At 41.0% G+C, this 17650-nt stretch overlaps 4 protein-coding genes and 1 pseudogene across 18 annotated transcripts in view; all 5 read right to left on the bottom strand.

Annotated features, from left to right (window-relative positions):
• LOC113037086 (protocadherin alpha-C2-like) overlaps positions 1-17650 on the bottom strand; it is a 208589-nt gene that overhangs the window by 93776 nt on the left and 97163 nt on the right. The window contains exon 1 of one of the 15 annotated variants that reach the window (XM_026193827.1): positions 7078-9474. The exons of the other annotated variants lie outside the window; for them this stretch is intronic. Coding sequence (XP_026049612.1) covers positions 7078-9459 — 2382 coding nt within the window. The 5' untranslated portion in view covers positions 9460-9474. Of the gene's footprint in view, positions 1-7077; positions 9475-17650 lie in introns of those variants that run through there. 15 annotated transcript variants of the gene reach the window in all.
• On the bottom strand, positions 205-3098 carry LOC113037296 (protocadherin alpha-10 pseudogene; annotated as a pseudogene).
• Positions 3252-7012, bottom strand: LOC113037359 (protocadherin alpha-3-like). The gene has a single exon (XM_026194354.1). The coding sequence runs from the start codon at positions 6014-6016 to the stop codon at positions 3614-3616; it is 2403 nt and encodes an 800-aa protein (XP_026050139.1). The 5' UTR covers positions 6017-7012; the 3' UTR covers positions 3252-3613.
• On the bottom strand, positions 10261-12696 carry LOC113037381 (protocadherin alpha-3-like). Its single transcript, XM_026194388.1, has one exon. The coding sequence runs from the start codon at positions 12679-12681 to the stop codon at positions 10288-10290; it is 2394 nt and encodes a 797-aa protein (XP_026050173.1). The 5' UTR covers positions 12682-12696; the 3' UTR covers positions 10261-10287.
• On the bottom strand, positions 13503-16502 carry LOC113037395 (protocadherin alpha-3-like). The gene has a single exon (XM_026194414.1). The coding sequence runs from the start codon at positions 15898-15900 to the stop codon at positions 13510-13512; it is 2391 nt and encodes a 796-aa protein (XP_026050199.1). The 5' UTR covers positions 15901-16502; the 3' UTR covers positions 13503-13509.

The raw sequence follows: 17650 nt of genomic DNA, 5'->3' as shown, positions 1-17650 counted from the left end.
GAGCGACAAATGCGTGATAATGCGAAACTGCCATGAAAAATTCACGTTACAACAGAAAAGAGAACAACAACACAGAGTTGGAGAAGATCCTGTCGTGCTGTAAACTCAGCAACAGTAATTTCTTCGCATTTGTATTATTTTAGTCACAGCTAAGAAGTGTGTAAATGTATTGCTAAAGATGATAAAAACTACGAGATGAAGATAAATTACATTAGGCTTTTAAGATTTCCAAACGAAGAAGTACAGCAGTGAATACGAAATGTAATACTTCCTTACCTTCTCTTTGTTAGGCAAAGTCTGAGTCCTGGTAAAAGTGTCTCCTTCGTTAATACTGATCAGTTCTCCATCTACAGGTGGAAACGGGGCGGGGAAAACTACTACGTCACTCTTGAGTGTGTCTGAGCTGAAACACACGTCATACTGCTGAGTAGCTTTAGAGTAAGACCAGCTCCCATCAGGGTGGGTGGTGATCATGGGGGCGCTGTACCTGCTGAAAGTTCCGTCTGTCCTGTGGCATCTGACTGCTATTAAAGTGATGAGGCTGAGCAGGAAGATGACGGACACAGACACAATGGCGATCAGCAGATACACGTTCAAATCCGAGAAGCTGTCCTCCTTTACAGGCACATGTCTGAACGGAGTCTGGATTTCAGCCGTGCTTTCAACCACCACCACATCAACCGACACAGTAGCTGACAGGGAGGGTTCTCCGTTATCAGAGACCAAGACCACCAAGGGGTGAGTTTTGAGATCATTGTCACTCAATCTCCTCTTAGTCCTGATCTCCCCGGTGCTGGTTCCGATCCTGAACAGGTTGTTTCCTTTGGGCTCAGACAGGTGATAAGAAAGCAGCGCATTGTATCCAGAGTCTGCGTCTACAGCCCTGATCTTTGCCACAAAGTATCCCGCTTCAGCAGAATAGGGGATGTTCTCACTGTTTACAGAGCCGTGCTCAGAGTATGGCGCGAGAATCGTAGGACTGTTGTCATTTTCATCCAGGATTAAAACGTTGACAGTGACGTTGCTGCTGAGCGGAGGAACACCAGAGTCTGTGGCCTGAACTTTAAACTGGAACGTTTTTAACTCCTCATAGTTAAAAGACTGCAGGCTGATTATATCTCCAGTCTCTGAGTTGATGTTTAATAATGTAGAAAACGGCACTGAGTCACTGCTGCTTTGTAAAAAGGAATAACTCACCTGACTATTTTGATCAATGTCTGCATCAACTGCTGTCACTGTTTTAATAACTGCTCCTACTGGACTGTTTTCTTTCACGTAGATGTTGATCACACTTTCTGAAAACTGAGGTTTGTTGTCATTTACATCTGACACATGAACAGTTATAACACTCGTGCTGGAGAGAGGTGGGCTGCCCTCATCAGTAGCAGTGATGCTGATGTTGTACTGAGGTGCAGTCTCTCGGTCAAGAGGACCGTCTACAACTAATGAATATGAATTCTTATAATTTGACTCCAATTTAAAAGGAACATTATTGGAAATTTTACATGTCACCATCCCATTTTTACCTCCATCTTTATCAAATACTGAAACAAGAGCAATGGCTGTTTCAACTGATGCATCCTCTTTAACAGTGTTCAATAACGATGTGACTGAAATTTCAGGTGGGTTGTCATTAACATCTAAAACCTCAATCAGTAATTTGGCATGTGACGTGAGAGGGGAAGAGGCTCCATCACTGGCTTGTACTCGAAGTTCAAAAGCATTACTTTCTTCATAGTCAATATTCCTTTTATTCGTTACAGTTCCTGTTTTCTCATCTATAACAAATGAATTAGTTTGTTTCCCCTGACCAACTTCACTAAATGAATATATCACTTTTCCATTTTGTCCTTCATCTAAATCAGTCGCATTTAATGTAATTATTGATGTGCCTATTTTAACATTTTCGTAGACTCTAGCTTTATACAACCTTTGGCTGAAAACGGGAGGATTGTCATTAACGTCCAGTACATTAACTATTATTGTCATGCTTCCGGATTTAGCAGGTGTTCCCCCATCGATGACAGTCAGTGTGAGCGTAATCACAGACTGTTTTTCCCTGTCTAAAACTTTCTGAAGCACCATCTCAGGAGTTACACCCTGAACTTTGTGTGCATCAAGAGAGAAATGTTCATTTTGACTCAGCCTGTAGGTGTTTACAGTGTTTTTACCCACGTCAGCATCGTGAGCTTGATGCAGAGGAAATTTTGCTCCCGCCGCTGTGCTCTCAGTAATGTTCATTGATTGCAACGTACTCTCAAATAAAGGAGAATTATCATTTACATCTAAAATCGTAATTTCCATACGGTACAGTTTCAGTGGATTATTAATAACAGCTTCTACACTGAGTGAGCATTTGGCGTCATTACCACAAAGCTCCTCTCGATCTATTCTCCCGTTAACATAGAGGGCTCCAGTTTTTAGATTTACCTCGAAATATTTCCTCTTTGATCCAGTAACGATTTGAAACATGCGGGGCTCCAAATCCTGGACATTGATGTTCAGATCTTTCGCGACATTTCCGACAACAGTCCCCAGATTCACCTCCTCTGAGACGGAGTAAGAGAGCTGCCCAGAAACCGTTTCAGAGTAACAATCCAGCAGCACGAAGACGAGATATATCCATATACAGCTCGATTTGCCCAGTATATTCATTCTTACATTCACCGGGAAGCGGATTAATTCAAACCCGTATATTACAATAACAAATTCAAACAATTAAACAGAGTAAGACATGAGAGTGATGCTTTTTGACTCATCTCCCATGAATCAGAAAATGGTTGTCGCACCGTTCTCTTTCGCCCTCCGATTCTCTTTGTCTGAATTGCAGAAAAATACACTCTGGGAGGAGTCCGAGACACCAAAGACGAAATTCAAATCTGATGGTCTACAATGTCCCCGTGTGGACATTTTCCAGAAGTGCATTCAATATCAGGAAATTAAGTGTCCTTAATTATCTAGCTAAACAGTTGTGTGCTTTGAGGAACAACAACCATGACGTGCTGCCATTCTGGCATTATTCTGAATACTGTTATCATTCAGGGTTTTTTTTTAAATTCATACATTTATAAAAAAATTATGAATGAACTCTCATAGACATATACTAATATATGATACCTTCAGCATTATTCAGACAATAAAAATATTTACAATACAAAACTGAGAAATTAACAGAACCAAGCCATGTAAAAAGAGGTTTTTTTTCAGAATTGTTTTGAATATACATTGCTGGAACCTGTTAAGGTTAACAAAGCCAGGATATGAATACTCGAACACATGTTTAGCGAGACATTATTTAAAGTACAGTATAACTGCCCAGCATGTTGGCATCGTGCATAATCGTCCGTTCAGTACCATGAAGAACAACGTTTAGGGTATGATTCAAAATCTGCACATCTTTTGCTAGAAGTAAATACCACAAACTATGAGTATGCGTAAAAGAAGCCTAACAAAATATATCCAAGTGATTTATTTTATTAGTTAACTTGAACTGGATTTATCCCCATTTTTTTCGTGGCAATTAAGTTCTTTTAATTTAATTCGGGTGAACCCCTATTGATTCATACTCTGTTCTCGACCGTGGTTTTGCACAATAAATAACATTCCAGGATATTTAAGACCAATATGCGCTTACCTTCTCTTTGTTAGGTAAAGTTTGAGTCCTGGTAAAAGTGTCTCCTTCGTTAATACTGATCAGTTCTCCATCTACAGGTGGAAACGGGGCGGGGAAAACCACCACGTCACTCTTGAGCGTGTCTGAGCTGAAACACACGTCATACTGCTGAGTAGCTTTAGAGTAAGACCAGCTCCCATCAGGGTGGGTGGTGATCATGGGGGCGCTGTACCTGCTGAAAGTGCCGTCTGTCCTGTGGCATCTGACTGCTATTAAAGTGATGAGGCTGAGCAGAAAGATGACGGACACCGACACAATGGCGATCAGCAGATACAGGTTCAAATCCGAGAAGCTGTCCTCCTTTACAGGCACATGTCTGAACTGAGTCTGGATTTCAGCCATGCTTTCAACCACCACCACATCAATAGACACAGTAGCTGACAGGGAGGGTTCTCCGTTATCAGAGACCAAGACCACCAAGGGGTGAGTTTTGAGGTCATTGTCACTCATTCTCCTCTTAGTCCTGATCTCCCCGGTGCTGGTTCCGATCCTGAACAAGTTGTTTCCTTTGGGCTCAGACAGGTGATAAGAAAGCAGCGCATTGTATCCAGAGTCTGTGTCTACAGCCCTGATCTTTGCCACAAAGTATCCCGCTTCAGCAGAATAGGGGATGCTCTCACTGTTAACGGAGCCGTGCTCAGAATATGGCGCGAGAATCGTGGGACTGTTGTCATTTTCATCCAGGATTAAAACGTTGACAGTGACGTTGCTGCTGAGCGGAGGAACACCAGAGTCTGTGGCCTGAACTTTAAACTGGAATGTTTTTAACTCCTCGTAGTTAAAAGACTGCAGGCTGATTATATCTCCTGTCTCTGAGTTGATGTTAATCATTGTAGGAAACGGTAGTGAGTCACTGCTGCTTTTTAAAAAAGAATAGCTCACTTGACCATTTTTATCGACATCAGCATCAGTTGCAGTCAGAGTTTTAATGACTGCTCCTACTGGACTGTTTTCTTTAACATAAATATTAAGTATCGGATCAGAGAAGCGAGGCGAGTTGTCATTGACATCAGAAACGTGAACACTAATTATGCTGGTGCTGGAGAGAGGAGGAACTCCTTCATCAGTTGCTATTATAGTAACATTGTACTCGTCTGTAGTTTCTCTGTCAAGCGGACCAGTAACCACTAAAGAGTAATAATTTCTATAGTTTGTGTCCAGTTTAAATGGAGTCTTATTTGCAATCACAGCTTTCACTGCCCCGTTATTCCCACCATCTTTATCCAAAACCGAGACAAGCGCAATGGCTGCACCTACTTCCGCGTCCTCTTTCATTGTATTTAGTAGTGACGTTACCGTGATCTCAGGAGCGTTGTCATTTAGATCCAGCACTTCTACCAACACTTTGCAATGAGCAGACATCGGAGGCTGACCCTTGTCACTTGCCTCCGCATGGATCTCAAATGCACGATTTTTTTCATAATCGACTTTACCCTTAACTGAAATCACTCCCGTTTTTGAATTAATTTCAAATAAATCTAAAATATGATCTTGACCTTTTTTTCTCAAAGAATATTCAATTTCACTGTTGGAACCCTCATCTGTGTCTGTTGCATTCAGCGTAATCACTGTCGACCCACTGGACAAGTTTTCAGGAATTTTAATTTTGTACAAAGACTTACTGAACACGGGATGGTTGTCATTAGTATCCATCACGGAAATGATAATAAGCGATGTCCCTGACTTGGGTGGGTTTCCTCCGTCTACTGCAGTCAGCGTGAGTTTTATAACAGAATCCTGCTCTCTGTCTAACGATTTCTGCAGTACTAACTCAGCAGACACGCTGTCTTCTCCTTTATGAATATCTAATGTAAAATAGTCGTTATTACTAAGTTTATATGTATTAACACCGTTTTTACCGACATCCAAATCTGATGCCTCTATCAGTCCAAATTTGACTCCCGGTAAAGTATTTTCTGGAACATCAAGTGACTGCAGCTTCTCAGAGAAAACTGGTGCGTTGTCGTTTATATCTTTTATATTTATCTCTAAGCGATAAAGCTTCAGCGGGACGTTGATCACCGCCTCTACATTGACAGTACATTTTGAAGCCCGTCCACAAAGCTCCTCGCGGTCGATTCTTTCGCTGACATAAAGAACACCAGTTTTTAAATTCACATCGAAATACTTCTTCTGTGATCCACTAACAATCTGAAACCTACGAGACTCTAAATCCTGTCCATTGAGATTTAGATCTTTGGCAATATTTCCAACAGATGTCCCAGTATTTTCCTCCTCCGATACAGAGTACGAGAGCTGTCCAGACACCGCTTCCCAGCAATAATTCAGCAGCACGGCCACAGAATAAGCCCGCAAAATATCTGTTTTTGTTGGGAATTGCATGATTAAATCCACCGAAATCAGGCACACTTTGTGTCCACCAGCAACCGTCAGATATCCGCAAACAAAGGCAATCACAACAAGTCAGCCTGATAGATTTTTCGCCCTTTCTCTCTCGCTCTGCGCCTCTTTGTTACAAAGCCCAGAGAAAGATCATCCTCTGTTTCTGGGTGGAGTCTTATGCCTTTAGAAATAACATCTAGATGTCATGGTCTTCAGTGCCACCATCTGGTAATGTAAAATAACTGCATTTAAGCTTTAGGAACAGCAACAATTAAATGACTACCCACCCGTCCAAGGCGATCAACTTCTCATTAATTATGAACATAACCCTGTTAACTTATATGTTATGGTGCATTTCAAAGGATTTTTTTTCCTTTTCCCATTCTGATTAATTCTCAGTTAACAAAGAAAAAAAATCATAACTTTCCTCTTGGTGATACCCCGTCTAAAAGTACACGAGTTAGAATTGACAGACCTTATTGAAAATATTTCGACACAAGAAAGATACAGCAAGAACTTACTACTATTATGACATAAAATAAACACATTTTCCTAATTTCTAAAAGTATGAGAGCGAAGGTGATTGAATAAGCGGTCGAATAACCTTGCTAAATGTGATAAAACAAACTTTACACCATTCTCCACTAAGTAAAAAGATCTATCATGAATTGTATGTCAAGTTTCCAGGGAAAACACTTGTCTTTGTCGACCGTGCCCCAATTAAGTCCCATGATGCACCCTCCAAATGACCGGCAACTTGCACCTTTCTGATTTCAGCACCACGGATAGCGACAATAACGTTCTGTCTAAACTCGAAAGGCTCATGAACTTTGTTTATTTTGGCTTATTAACAACTGTACATTTCAACTCAACTCCAAACCGATAAAGAAAAATCACATCTTTAAATAGTTTGTGAAGTTAGTACTAACATATTCCACTTAAAAACAACAACAACAACAATAAGCAAACAAAACATGGAGATTACCCAAGGCATGGATTCATGCATTGCATTGTTTTTGCTAATTTCTTACCTTCTCTTTGGTAAAATTTCATGGACTCACCTTTTCTTTGGTAGGTAAAGTCTGAGTCCTGGTAAAAGTGTCTCCTCCGTTAATACTGATCAGTTCTCCATCTACAGGTGGAAACGAGGCGGGGAAGACCACTACGTCACTCTTGAGCGTGTCTGAGCTGAAACATACGTCATACTGCTGAGTAGCTTTAGAGTAAGACCAGCTCCCGTCAGGGTGGGTGGTGATCATGGGGGCGCTGTACCTGCTGAAAGCGCCGTCTGTCCTGTGGCATCTGACTGCTATTAAAGTGATGAGGCTGAGCAGAAAGATGACGGACACCGACACAATGGCGATCAGCAGATACAGGTTCAAATCCGAGAAGCTGTCCTCCTTTACAGGCACATGTCTGAACTGAGTCTGGATTTCAGCCGTGCTTTCAACCACCACCACATCAATAGACACAGTAGCTGACAGGGAGGGTTCTCCATTATCAGAGACCAAGACCACCAAGGGGTGAGTTTTGAGGTCATTGTCACTCATTCTCCTCTTAGTCCTGATCTCCCCGGTGCTGGTTCCGATCCTGAACAGGTTGTTTCCTTTGGGCTCAGACAGGTGATAAGAAAGCAGCGCATTGTATCCAGAGTCTGCGTCTACAGCCCTGATCTTTGCCACAAAGTATCCCACTTCAGCAGAATAGGGGATGCTCTCACTGTTAACGGAGCCGTGCTCAGAATATGGCGCGAGAATCGTGGGACTGTTGTCATTTTCATCCAGAATTAAAACGTTTACAGTGACGTTGCTGCTGAGCGGAGGAACACCAGAGTCTGTGGCCTGAACTTTAAACTGGAATGTTTTTAACTCCTCGTAGTTAAAAGACTGCAGGCTGATTATATCTCCAGTCTCAGAGTTGATGTTAATCATTGTAGGAAACGGTAGTGAGTCACTGCTGCTTTGTAAAAAAGAATAGCTCACTTGACCATTTTTATCGACATCAGCATCAGTTGCAGTCAGAGTTTTAATGACTGCTCCTACTGGACTGTTTTCTTTAACATAAATATTAAGTATCGGATCAGAGAAGCGAGGCGAGTTGTCATTGACATCAGAAACGTGAACACTAATTATGCTGGTGCTGGAGAGAGGAGGAGCTCCTTCATCAGTTGCTATTATAGTAACATTGTACTCGTTTGTAGTTTCTCTGTCAAGCGGACCAGTAACCACTAAAGAGTAATAATTTCTATAGTTTGTGTCCAGTTTAAATGGAGTCTCATTTGCAATCACAGCTTTCACTGCCCCGTTATTCCCACCATCTTTATCCAAAACCGAGACAAGTGCAATGGCTGCACCTACTTCCGCGTCTTCTTTCACTGTATTTAGTAGTGACGTTACCGTGATCTCAGGAGCGTTGTCATTTAGATCCAGCACTTCTACCAACACTTTGCAATGAGCAGACATCGGAGGCTGACCCTTGTCAGTCGCCTCAGCATGAATCTCAAATGCAGGATTTTCTTCGTAATCGATTTTACCTTTAATTGAAATCGCTCCCGTTTTAGAGTCTATTTGAAATACATTTAAAACATGATCCTGACCTTTACTTCTAAAAGAATATTCAGTTTCAGCATTTAATCCGTCATCTGCGTCTGTTGCATTTAAAAATATAATTGTTTTACCCATTGGTAGATTTTCATGAATCTGTGTTTTATACAAAGCCCTACTGAAAACCGGAGCGTTGTCATTATTGTCTAAGACATTTATAATGATTTGCAATGTTCCTGACTTGGATGGGTTTCCGCTGTCGACAGCAGTCACTGTAAGATTAACAGTAGGTTGTATTTCTCGGTCTAGAGCTTTCTGTAGCACCAGCTCGGCAGACACACTATCCCTTCCTTTGTGGACCTCTAAAGAAAAGTAATCATTTTGACTCAACTTGTATGAACTAACGTCATTCTTTCCAACGTCAAGATCCGATGCCCCTATAAATCCAAATTTCCCCCCTGGCACAGTACTTTCCGCAATATTAAGATACTGCAAATTCTCAGGAAAATGTGGCACATTATCATTAATATCGACTACATTTACATCTAAACGATAAAGCTTCAGTGGATTGTTGATCACGGCCTCTACGCTAATAGTACATATTGCAGCTTTTGCGCAAAGCTCCTCACGGTCGATTCTTTCACTGACATAGAGACTACCCGTTTTCAAATTTATATCGAAATAATTTCTCTTTGATCCGCTAACAATCTGAAACATACGCGTCCTCAAGTCATGCACGTTAAGATTTAGATCTTTAGCGAGATTTCCCACAGTAGTCCCCGGGTTTACCTCCTCTGATACAGAGTAAGAGAGCTGCCCAGTCACCACTTGCCAGCAGCAATCCAAAAGAACAACGACTACATAAATCCCAAAAGAACTGCGTATCCTCCCTGTCGACATTTTCTATCCTGTGCGAGCACAGCATATGGATCGTAGTCTTCAAGGTGAAATTAGAGTGGCAGAATCCAGATTTCCGTGTATATAAGAAGTAAAGGACAAAGCGATGATCGCACAATGTATTCTCATACTGCCCCTCTTGTAACAAAGCCTTGCAAAGCATCATCGTCACCATCATCTAAATCTAGGAGGAGCTTCGAACAACCAACAGCACTATGAAAATGTGATGGTCTACAATGTCCCCATGTGGTCATTTAAAAATACTACATTATCACAAAACAATCTCATAAGTTCGTTTAAGCCTTCAAGATAAATGCATCAAGATGCCAATCTGGTAATGGCAAATAATGTCAAGCTCCCTTATATATTTATTTAAAGACAGGTGTAGCATATATATAAACCAAATTGAATTAAAACTTGCCTTATCTCCTTTTCACAAAACATGAAAATATGAGCAAATATGAATAATACAATTGTCAAGGCGTACATCAGCTTAATGTGCTATCTGTCTATCCTTTGAGTAACCAGAGACAAAGAGCAATGCACATATCAGAAATGTGACTTAATTATTATTATAATTATTGCGGCCTTCAGATCACATTTTTATATATGCTAGAATGCCTACACCAGCACCATGGACAGCTACATGAACGCACTGCTGTCCAAATGATGGATATTATTAAATTGGCACAGCTAAACGTTTTAAAGCTGAAGCATATATATATTTGGAATCTAGTTTAAATCAGAAGAAGCACCATGCTAAGATAAGAAAAAATGGTACCGTTTAATCTGCAATGACGAGGAATGACAATATGCAAGTATTTTAAAATTTCATGGACTCACCTTTTCTTTGGTAGGTAAAGTCTGAGTCCTGGTAAAAGTGTCTCCTTCGTTAATACTGATCAGTTCTGCATCTACAGGTGGAAACGAGGCGGGGAAAACCACCACGTCACTCTTGAGCGTGTCTGAGCTGAAACATACGTCATACTGCTGAGTAGCTTTAGAGTAAGACCAGCTCCCGTCAGGGTGGGTGGTGATCATGGGGGCGCTGTACCTGCTGAAAGTGCCATCTGTCCTGTGGCATCTGACTGCTATTAAAGTGATGAGGCTGAGCAGAAAGAAGACGGACACCGACACAATGGCGATCAGCAGATACAGGTTCAAATCCGAGAAGCTGTCCTCCTTTACAGGCACATGTCTGAACGGAGTCTGGATTTCAGCCGTGCTTTCAACCACCACCACATCAATAGACACAGTAGCTGACAGGGAGGGTTCTCCGTTATCAGAGACCAAGATCACCAAGGGGTGAGTTTTGAGGTCATTGTCACTCATTCTCCTTTTAGTCCTTATCTCCCCGGTGCTGGTTCCGATCCTGAACAAGTTGTTTCCTTTGGGCTCAGACAGGTGATAAGAAAGCAGCGCGTTGTATCCAGAGTCTGCGTCTACAGCCCTGATCTTTGCCACAAAGTATCCCGCTTCAGCAGAATAGGGGATGCTCTCACTGTTAACGGAGCCATGCTCAGAATATGGCGCGAGAATCGTGGGACTGTTGTCATTTTCATCCAGGATTAAAACGTTGACAGTGACGTTGCTGCTGAGCGGAGGAACACCAGAGTCTGTGGCCTGAACTTTAAACTGGAACGTTTTTAACTCCTCATAGTTAAAAGACTGCAGGCTGATTATATCTCCTGTCTCTGAGTTGATATTAATCATTGTAGGAAACGGTAGTGAGTCACTGCTGCTTTTTAAAAAAGAATAGCTCACTTGACCATTTTTATCGACATCAGCATCAGTTGCAGTCAGAGTTTTAATGACTGCTCCTACTGGACTGTTTTCTTTAACATAAATATTAAGTATCGGATCAGAGAAGCGAGGCGAGTTGTCATTGACATCAGAAACGTGAACACTAATTATGCTGGTGCTGGAGAGAGGAGGAGCTCCTTCATCAGTTGCTATTATAGTAACATTGTACTCGTTTGTAGTTTCTCTGTCAAGCGGACCAGTAACCACTAAAGAGTAATAATTTCTATAGTTTGTGTCCAGTTTAAATGGAGTCTCATTTGCAATCACAGCTTTCACTGCCCCGTTATTCCCACCATCTTTATCCAAAACCGAGACAAGTGCAATGGCTGCACCTACTTCCGCGTCTTCTTTCACTGTATTTAGTAGTGACGTTACCGTGATCTCAGGAGCGTTGTCATTTAGATCCAGCACTTCTACCAACACTTTACAATGAGCAGACATCGGAGGCTGGCCTTTGTCAGTCGCCTCAGCATGAATCTCAAATGCAGAACTTTCTTCGTAATCGATTTTACCTTTAATTGAAATCGCTCCCGTTTTAGAGTCTATTTGAAATACATTTAAAACATGATCCTGACCTTTACTTCTAAAAGAATATTCAGTTTCAGCATTTAATCCGTCATCTGCGTCTGTTGCATTTAAAAATATAATTGTTTTACCCATTGGTAGATTTTCATGAATCTGTGTTTTATACAAAGCCCTACTGAAAACCGGAGCGTTGTCATTAATGTCTAAAACATTTACAATGATTTGCAATGTTCCTGACTTGGGTGGGTTTCCGCTGTCGATAGCAGTCACTGTAAGATTAACAGTAGGTTGTATTTCTCGGTCTAGAGCTTTCTGTAGCACCAGCTCGGCAGACACACTATCCCTTCCTTTGTGGACCTCTAAAGAAAAGTAATCATTTTGACTCAACTTGTATGAACTAACGTCATTCTTTCCAACGTCAAGATCCGATGCCCCTATAAATCCAAATTTCCCCCCTGGCACAGTACTTTCCGCAATATTAAGATACTGCAAATTCTCAGGAAAATGTGGCACATTATCATTAATATCGACTACATTTACATCTAAACGATAAAGCTTCAGTGGATTGTTGATCACGGCCTCTACGCTAACAGTACATATTGCAGCTTTTGCGCAAAGCTCCTCACGGTCGATTCTTTCACTGACATAGAGACTACCCGTTTTCAAATTTATATCGAAATAATTTCTCTTTGATCCGCTAACAATCTGAAACATACGCGTCCTCAAGTCATGCACGTTAAGATTTAGATCTTTAGCGAGATTTCCCACAGTAGTCCCCGGGTTTACCTCCTCTGATACAGAGTAAGAGAGCTGCCCAGTCACCACTTGCCAGCAGCAATCCAAAAGAACAACGACTACATAAATCCCAAAAGAACTGCGTATCCTCCCTGTCGACATTTTCTATCCTGTGCGAGCACAGCATATGGATCGTAGTCTTCAAGGTGAAATTAGAGTGGCAGAATCCAGATTTCCGTGTATATAAGAAGTAAAGGACAAAGCGATGATCGCACAATGTATTCTCATACTGCCCCTCTTGTAACAAAGCCCTGCAAAGCATCATCGTCACCATCATCTAAATCTAGGAGGAGCTTCGAACAACCAAGAGCACTATGAAAATGTGATGGTCTACAATGTCCCCATGTGGTCATTTAAAAATACTACATTATCACAAAACAATCTCATAAGTTCGTTTAAGCCTTCAAGATAAATGCATCAAGATGCCAGTCTGGTAATGGCAAATAATGTCCAGCTCCCTTATATATTTATTTAAAGACAGGTGTAGCATATATATAAACCAAATTGAATTAAAACTTGCCTTATCTCCTTTTCACAAAACATGAAAATATGAGCAAATATGAATAATACAATTGTCAAGGCGTATATCAGCTTAATGTGCTATCTGTCTATCCTTTGAGTAACCAGAGACAAAGAGCAATGCACATATCAGAAATGTGACTTAATTATTATTATAATTATTGCGGCCTTCAGATCACATTTTTATATATGCTAGAATGCCTACACCAGCACCATGGACAGCTACATGAACGCACTGCTGTCCAAATGATGGATATTATTAAATTGGCACAACTAAACGTTTTAAAGCTGAAGCATATATATATTTGGAATCTAGTTTAAATCAGAAGATACACCATGCTAAGATAAGAAAAAATGGTACCGTTTAATCTGCAATGACGAGGAATGACAATATGCAAGTATTTTAAAATTTCATGGACTCACCTTTTCTTTGGTAGGTAAAGTCTGAGTTCTGGTAAAAGTGTCTCCTTCGTTAATACTGATCAGTTCTGCATCTACAGGTGGAATCGAGGCGGGGAAAACCACTACGTCACTCTTGAGCGTGTCTGAGCTGAAACACACATCATACTGCTGAGTAGCTTTAGAGTAAGACCAGCTCCCGTCAGGGTGGGTGGTGATCATGGGGGCGCTGTACCTGCTGAAAGTGCCATCTGTCCTGTGGCATCTGACTGCTATTAAAGTGATGAGGCTGAGCAGAAAGAAGACGGACACCGACACAATGGCGATCAACAGATACAGGTTCAAATCCGAGAAGCTGTCCTCCTTTACAGGCACATGTCTGAACGGAGTCTGGATTTCAGCCGTGCTTTCAACCACCACCACATCAATAGACACAGTAGTTGACAGGGAGGGTTCTCCGTTATCAGAGACCAAGACCACCAAGGGGTGAGTTTTCAGGTCATTGTCACTCATTCTCCTCTTAGTCCTGATCTCCCCGGTGCTGGTTCCGATCCTGAACAAGTTGTTTCCTTTGGGCTCAGACAGGTGATAAGAAAGCAGCGCATTGTATCCAGAGTCTGCGTCTACAGCCCTGATCTTTGCCACAAAGTATCCCGCTTCAGCAGCGTAGGGGATGCTCTCACTGTTAACGGAGCCATGCTCAGAATATGGCGCGAGAATCGTAGGACTGTTGTCATTTTGATCGAGGAGTAAAACGTTGACAGTCACGTTGCTGCTGAGCGGAGGAACACCAGAGTCTGTGGCCTGAACTTTAAACTGGAATGTTTTTAACTCCTCGTAGTTAAAAGACTGCAGGCTGATTATATCTCCTGTCTCCGAGTTGATATTAATCATTGTAGATAACAGCAGCTGGTTATTGCCAATTTTTAACAATGAATAGCTGATTTGGCTATTTTGGTCTATGTCTGCATCAGTTGCAGTCACTCTTTTAATGACTGCTCCCACTGGACTGTTCTCATTCACATAAACATCAATTACGGCCTCCGTGAACAGAGGTGCATTATCATTGACATCAGAAACGTGTATGGAAACTACACTTGTGCTGGTAAGTGGTGGAATCCCTTTGTCATTAGCGATTATATTGACATTGTAAATAGAGAATTTCTCCCTGTCCAGAGGTCCATCAACTAACAGCGAATAATAATTTTTGTAGTTAGTTTCGAGTTTGAATGGCGCTTTGTTTTTAATTTGGATCTCCACATCACCGTTTTTTCCACCGTCTTTATCGAGGACAGATACAAGTGCAACTGCGGTGCCTACAGGAGCATCCTCTTTTACCTTCCTATGTAATGACGTCACCGTGATCTCAGGAGCATTATCATTTAAGTCCACCACTTCTACCAGCACTTTACAGTGAGCGGACATCGGAGGATGCCCTTTATCACTGGCCACAACACGTACCTCAAAAGCCCTCCTCTCTTCAAAGTCTATTTTCCCTTTGACCTTAATGACACCAGTCTGAGGTTCAATTTCAAATATATCAAGTACGTGATCTTGGTCTTTGCTTCTCAGCGAATATACAATCTCACTGTTTAAACCCTCATCTGCATCAGTGGCGTTCACTGTGATTACCTTTAACCCCAGTGGAATGTTTTCTGGAATTTTTGTTTTATACAAGGATTCACTAAAGATCGGAATATTATCATTATTGTCTAATACATTAATAACGAGTTGCGAGGTGCCGGATTTCGGTGGGGTCCCTCCATCTACAGCTGTCAGTGTCATAGTGATGACTGCCTGCTTTTCTCGGTCTAAGGCTTTCTGCAGCACCAACTCAGCAGACACACGGTCACCTGCTTTGTGCACGGCCAACGAAAATTTTTCATTTTGGCTTAATTTGTAAGTGCTTACTCCGTTTTTCCCCATATCCGCATCAGTTGCTTCGGATAATTCAAATTTCACTCCAGGCAATGTGCTCTCTGCAATATATAAATTTTGCAGTTTGGTTGTAAACAAAGGAGCATTGTCGTTTACATCTAAGATCTCTACATCAATACGATAAAGCTTCAATGGGTTATTTATTACGGCTTCTACACTTACTGGACATTTTAGTTCCTCCGAGCAGAGCTCCTCTCTGTCTATTCTCTCACTGACATACAGAACACCAGTCTTTAGATTTACCTCGAAAAATTTTCTCTTTGATCCAGTAACGATTTGAAACATACGAGATTCCAACTCTTGTGAATTCAGGTTTAGATCCTTAGCGATATTCCCAACAGGAGTCCCCGGGTTTACCTCCTCTGAGATTGAATAGGAGAGCTGCCCAGCCACAGTCTGCCAGTAAACATCCAGTAAAAAAAGGCACAAATACATCCCAAAATAGCTCAATTTAAAGGGCGACATCTCTGTTCAATGTGAACAAAGCATAAATTTGAGCTCCAGTGGCATTCAGATATTTAGGAAAGAATGGACGATCAGGGAGCTTTTTGACTGTAGTATTCTGTTTGTTCCACCGTCGTTTGAGTCTTATAACAAAGACAGAAATCGTTCATATCGCTTGTAAACGGGAGGGGCCAAGTTCTATTAAAGAGCAGGGCTGTAACTAATGGATCAACAGCGACGCCACGTGGTGAAAAGAGCGCAATGCAGAGGCCAGTGAAAACAGTTGCTTCTCCTGCAGCCATCAGGTCACACCAAAGGTATCTGAAAAGCTTAACATCAGAAATCGGAACAACTCTTCTCTGCACCATGGACAACACCTGAATGAGTGTCCTTGTAGAAAGTGATAGTATCAAATACATCGCATCCCACATTACTCTACCTTTTTCCACTAAACCTCTTTGTTCCATTCAATTTAAGAGTTATTTGTAGATTCTATTAACTACTAATGTGAGCTTAATAAACGGATAAAAAGTTGGAGGCTGCCTGAAATTTTTAGCATTCAGCCATGCCTATATAGCAATGTGTGAATTGCACCACAAGTTTTATCATGTCTACAAATTTGTATGTATTTTTTCCCTAAAAGTGCGTAAAAACAAACAAACAAGCAAGCAAACAAACAAAAACAGTAAAAAACAAACAAACAAAAAAACCCTCCCTAAACCATAAAAAATAGTACAGTTTCTTCTTCTGCACCCACATCAATGGCTTCTTTATTTATCTTTTAATGAAATTTTCTTTTTCAGCCTTTTGGGCAATAAATATATTTAATCGTACCTAGTTATTCTTCTGCACATATGAGCACAGGAGGGGGTGTCTGCTTCTCGTGTTGTGTTTTTGGTGCATTTTAGTATTACTCCACATTTCCACAGAGACAGTAGTCATGAGCTTGTTTGTAATCCCAAGCCCTAGATTCAGAAACTCCTGCCCTATTTCCATTCCTCAGAAAACACGATTTGATTTGAAAATATTATCCCACAACTACAATCATCTGTCAGCCCCCACAGACAATATTAATAATAATAATGGCTCACATAGGATGATCTGTGTGTTCATTTTCCTAATGCATGTAATAGAAAACAGTAGGTAAAGTATAGAAGAGAGAGTATAGTGCTCTTGTGGTTTATTAACATACACAAGCAAATGCATACATATCCACCATCGCAATTATGCAACCCGTTATGAAATTCAATTATTCATGGTTTATTTTAGGGCCAGACTACACTACTTTGACTTTACAGGACTTCAGTCTGGATTATCATTCTCCTAAAGTCACCATGAAACACATATGAATGTTCCATAAATTTCACACTTGGTATTCTTTGCTGCCCAGTGAGAGGATGAACACTTTTTTTTTCTTATTCTAAACAAACAATACATTTTTAAAAGAAACAAATCCATGGCTTCTGTAATTATGGAAAACCTAGTTCCACATAGATGAAACACAGTATATTAGCCAGCAGCTCTGAATACACCCCGGAATTAGTGGTGGGTTACTGAGCATATCCATAAGGCCATCCACACCTCTTCATTCGGTGATAGAGTTAATTAGGGAAACATGCAGAATGTTTAGTTCATCAAAACATAGTTGTTTAAACAGTAATGCAAAAATAACAATTGATTTTTAACACCTATACACCTAGACCAACCTCAAACAAACAAAATCAACCAAAAGCAAGTTAAACAGATAAGTTTTTAACTGCTTTTTAAAAGA

This window comes from Astatotilapia calliptera, chromosome 2 (genome assembly GCF_900246225.1).
Source record: "Astatotilapia calliptera chromosome 2, fAstCal1.2, whole genome shotgun sequence".
NCBI lineage: Eukaryota > Metazoa > Chordata > Actinopteri > Cichliformes > Cichlidae > Astatotilapia > Astatotilapia calliptera.
The sequence above is the reverse complement of the archived record's forward strand: the minus strand, read 5'-3'. Positions and strand labels throughout refer to the sequence as shown.

What these genes read in the sequence shown, in the direction of transcription:
- LOC113037359 (XM_026194354.1), bottom strand. Translation starts at nt 6,016, where the DNA reads ATGCAATTCCCAACAAAAACAGATATTTTGCGGGCTTATTCTGTGGCC.
- LOC113037381 (XM_026194388.1), bottom strand. Translation starts at nt 12,681, where the DNA reads ATGTCGACAGGGAGGATACGCAGTTCTTTTGGGATTTATGTAGTCGTT.
- LOC113037395 (XM_026194414.1), bottom strand. Translation starts at nt 15,900, where the DNA reads ATGTCGCCCTTTAAATTGAGCTATTTTGGGATGTATTTGTGCCTTTTT.